Source organism: Austrofundulus limnaeus, unplaced genomic scaffold (assembly GCF_001266775.1).
Source record: "Austrofundulus limnaeus strain Quisiro unplaced genomic scaffold, Austrofundulus_limnaeus-1.0 Scaffold204, whole genome shotgun sequence".
Lineage (NCBI taxonomy): Eukaryota > Metazoa > Chordata > Actinopteri > Cyprinodontiformes > Rivulidae > Austrofundulus > Austrofundulus limnaeus.
The window spans coordinates 699,354-704,067 of record NW_013952606.1 but is presented as its reverse complement, the minus strand read 5'-3'; the positions used below and the strand labels follow the sequence as shown (position 1 = coordinate 704,067).

At 35.8% G+C, this 4,714-nt stretch overlaps 1 protein-coding gene across 5 annotated transcripts in view; it reads left to right on the top strand.

Annotated features, from left to right (window-relative positions):
* The first annotated feature begins 1,410 nt into the window (after positions 1–1,410).
* Positions 1,411–4,714, top strand: part of LOC106524857 (kinesin-like protein KIF21A) — a 35,770-nt gene continuing 32,466 nt past the window's right edge. For 4 of the 5 annotated variants that reach the window (XM_014018856.1, XM_014018854.1, XM_014018853.1 and 1 more), the window contains exon 1: positions 1,411–1,739. In XM_014018856.1, coding sequence (XP_013874310.1) covers positions 1,696–1,739 — 44 coding nt within the window. In that variant the 5' untranslated portion in view covers positions 1,411–1,695. The remainder of the gene's footprint in view (positions 1,740–4,714) is intronic. The other variant, XM_014018855.1, reaches the window with a different exon arrangement.

The window sequence follows — 4,714 nt, the reverse complement described above, 5'->3', positions numbered from 1 at the left end:
AATTCCCTAAATATGTTAACATTTGATCAGTTCTGCCTTTTTTCTGATATTGTTTCTGACGTTAGAGGTGGCKTTTATTGAACCCCTGCATGTTTAAAATTAAACTTAGCTATAAAACTAAAAAAATTTACAGCAGCTGCACACACGTGAACATTTACTCGTTTGAGTTTTAAGAAACATCTTATTTAGGATGAAGTTATTTGTTTAATGTTATTCAGATTCATTAATTAATGACCACACAACAAGTATTATTGTTTTATGTTAAAAACAGAAGTTAATTGAGTTGTGTTAGTATGTGTTATATTATATTTTATTTATCAATCAATCATTAATAGATAAAACCAGAGTGTCCTGAGAAAAGCCCATGYATGCAGCCTCCAGCTAAATTTTGATAAGAATAAAAAAATGAGATAAAATTGATGAGTGCAGTGATAATATTCATCCACTAGATGGYAGCAGAATATGGCAAGCATGATTTATTTTAATTTATTGTAGATTTAATTGTCCTTTTTAAATATGTATTTTCTGAAAATCATAAAATTAATTATTTTTAGTTAATCTATTAATAAAAACGAAATTAACATATATTTAGTACCCTGAGTCGCGTTAAATTAATTGTTTTTGCAAGTCTGTTGTGTGTTGTTTAATTGGTGTCACAATGGGCGTTCAGTTAAATATTTTACTTCAATAACAAGAAGATATCAATTATGAGATTACCATGAACTTTAACAACTGATCAAATAAACCAATTAGCAGAGAAATAAAAATATAGCAAAAAGAAAAAAACATTAAAATAAATAAAGAGAAATGAAAACAATAATGATAAAATTAAAAATTTGTTTGTATCAGATTAAATTCTGAAATAAATCAGAACTGTTTGAGGCTGACCAGAGGGCTAGCCCTGTTTGAATGCTAGTTATTCAGCTAGCAAGACTTTTATTATTAAATTATCAAGATCAAATGAAGTATTTTTTAATTAGCCAGTTAGAAAGCTAGCTATCTCTACCTAGCTACAATTTCAAACTTCCCTCTAAACATTTAAGTATATTAATTAAATGTGTAGTTTACTAGCTGGCCATAAGCGCAGTGACGAATTCTAACCGCTAGAGGGYGTCAAAGAGCCATGTTTTTACCCTGTGAGCAGCCACATGCAAACTATTTACATACATAATCCCCTGTTTATTTGATTAAATATTAAAAAAAAAACTCATACAAAACGCTCTGAAGCACAGAGTAGATGGGTTTATTTAGATAGGATTATTTACTTTTTAGCATATTTCATCTAAGTACTCTGTACAATCGGTCATCCTCCCCGTTAGGTCGGTACAGCTCGGTGGGTGGAGCTCAGTGACGTAACAGACCTTGAGAGGGCGGGGCGGGGTGAAGCGTTTTTGTGCTCTTGCTCCCCCCCACACGTGCCGCTCTCCACCCGGACAGGAGCAGCGATGCTGCTGGAGAGGTGACCGCGGTCGGAGTCGACCATTGTGGAAAACGTTTCCGTTTAGCAGCTCGGTAAAACAAAAACAAATGTTAAAAATGTGTTTATTTCTGCACCGGAAGCCGAAGGTTGAGGCGGTTCAGTGAAGAGGAACGGGGAGGAGGAGGGAGGAGGAGGGAGCCGGAGCCTCTCTCGACTTAAGAGGATAAAGAAAAGGGAAAGCGGGCTGTTTGGAAGCGGACCGGCTAGGTGGCACCATGGGCAGCGGACCGGATGAGAGCTCGGTGCGGGTGGCTCTGAGGTAAGGATGGAGAGAGGAGGACCCTCCTCTTCCTCAGTGATGCTCCTGCGATACACCTGCTTCATCATCAACATATTAAATTAAAAACATACCTAAATAATTTAAAAACATCCTAATCTTTTCATTGCTTTTTTTGAGTTAGCCTTCTCAGATTAGCTTAGCATAAAACCTGCCTTATAATGTTTATGAATGATCAAGAGGGGATTAGGCCTTTGTCTGTTAGCAAAATATCTCCTAAACCAGTGATCAGATTTAAATTAAACTTTCAGAGAATAGTCATTGGATTTACACCTACACCTGGTTAACTTTTAGAGCCAACCCAATTCAAGATGGCCACTACAGCTAGCTTACATCTATAAACACAAAAATGGTTTTAATTCAGCCAATTTATCAGTTTTTGAACTACAGTTTAGTGTGTTAGTAGCTGAGACTGACCTCCAACAAATGATCTATTGCTACTAGTTTGCAATTAAATCTTTGTTTAAAACTTCGCACATTTACTAAATGAAATTTAAAGCTTTAATGAAAAATTGTAACCAATTAGCATTTACCTACAAAAAACATCAAGTGTGTAAAAATAGGTCAATAACAGCAACATTTATTGAACAAAACAGCCCACAGTTTTGATGTATTTGTACATATATACACTTTGATTTGTTGTGTAAATTACGTAGGTAAAACTCCTTTGTTTACATTGATCGCGTACCTGCATTTCAGATTTATTCATCAATATACCTGGAAAACTACTGCGCCTTTTTGATGTATTTTAATGTGTAATTGAGTGATAGCAAGAGGCCACTTCATGCTTGTGTTTTTATTGTCTGTAAATAGATTAAAGTCCAAATAAACGTATGTAAGAAACTATAAACAGGATCCCACATCAGTGGCACATGACTCAACTAAAGCCTTAATGAGAGCAAGGCTAGAGGAGGATAACGTGACGGTGTTGGCGTGTTCTTCTGTCCTTGTGTTTGTGTTGAAAACCTGAAAAGTCATGTGAGCTCAGGACAAAAAGCTGCTGCCGCTCATGTTTCTCAGCCTCCCTCTGCTCCTCGTTGTGCGTTCAGACTCTTGTTTACCCAGCAGACTCAGTTTACAGGTCCGGCCCTTCTCCTTCACAGATAATAAATAATCTATAAGTTGATTTCATCAGAGCAGGAGACTCTCCTGACAGCTGACAGATTATGTTCGGCTGCTTGGTTCAGACACTGAAGGGTGATCATGTTTTTGCCTCGAGGCTCAGTGTGTGTCCGCCTGTTTGCATCAAGTATGAATCACTGGATACGTTTTACTGAAACTCTCAGTAATTATTGGCTGCAGCTAATATTACAATCCTAAACTTGGAAATACTGCAGATCTTTTCTACTTCTTTTAAAATTTTTTTTTATTAAAATCACTAGTGTACTTCTTTTTTATGCTACTTTTATCTTTTGGCTACGTTTAGCTGTTAGCTAGCCCTGCTGATTAGGGCTACGTATTGGCAAGAATTTGGCGATACGATACATATCATGACAGAGGGGTCACGATATGATATATCCCGATATATTGCGATACTGTACGCAAGGCAATATATTGCGATTTTTTTTGTCCAAAAATTCTATTAAATAAAAACCTCATTGAAAAAAAAGAAAAGCTAATGTTTACTTACAATGCTAATGCTACCCTTACTCTCTGGCGCTCAAGAGGTAGAGGAGCCAAATGGCTGGCTCACTGCTGCCAACTAGTGGTCAGAGGCTGAACTACAACATAAAAATGAACGGTTGGCAGGAAAGTTGACATTTTAAACCTTAATAAAAAATCAATACAGGGCTTTAGAATATCGATACAGTATTGGGAAATGAAATACCGCGATATTTCAGTGTATCGACATTTTCTTACACCCCTACTGCTGACAGAGTTTTTAGCTCCTGCTCTGCTACGTTTTGTTAGCTACAATTCGTCTATTATCAGAATTTAGTTAGCTTATTGTAACTTTTAGCTTTAAGAAAGCTTTTTTTGTTACATTTAGCTTCTGTTTAGGATCCTGCTACCTTTAGCTTTTAGGTAGCAGTTAGCTATTTTTAGCTCCTCGTTGTCATTTTTGTAGTTTTAGCTCGTAGTAATTAAATCCTTAGCTTTAAACTAGCTTTTTGCTGCTAATAATAGCAATATCCTGGGGTACTTTGTAGCTTCCATTCTGCTACTTTTAGCTACCCATCTGCTATGTTTAGATTTAGCAAAACATTTTGGTTCCAGTAATACTTCTGCTGCTTTTAGCTTCTAGTTGCCATTTTTGCAGTTTTAGCTTGCACCTAGTCATCTTTCTGCTTAGCTTGTAGCTAGTCAGATCATTAGCTTTAAGCTAGCTTTCTGCTGTTCTTATTGTTTTCCTGGTCTTTTGCTACTTTTAGCTGTTAGCTACCTTTTTGTTACTTGTAGCTTTTAGGTAGCTTTTAGCTTCTAGCTGTCAATGCTTTCTAGTTTTAGCTGATATCTATACATTTCATTGTTATTTTTTCTAGTGTTCTGTTACTTTTAGATTTAATCTACCATTCTGAAGCTTTTAGCTGTTAGCCCTTCCTTAGCAACTTTAATTTCTTATATTGTATACATTTTAGCTGTTAGCAAGACTTTGGCCTCTCTAAGCTTTAAGCTAGCCTTTTGCTACTTTATGTTTAACATGTAATAAACCTTTTCTAGCTCTAGCCTGTAGCTAGTCATTTGACTCTTAGCTTTTAGCTTACCATTCTGCACATTTTAGCATTTAGCAAGCCTTTTTCTATTTTTGCTTTAATCCAGCCTTCTGCTACTATAAGTTACAGTATATTTGCAGTAAAAGTTTTCTTATTTTTAGCTTGCAGCTTGTAATTTGATTCTTAGCTTTTATCTTTAAATTCTTCATGCTTTAAATTTAAACTTGGTTTTTGCTACTTTTAGTTCTACTTGCAGTGATTTTTTTTCCAAAACTTGTAGCTTTTACCTGAGCCAGCTTTAGC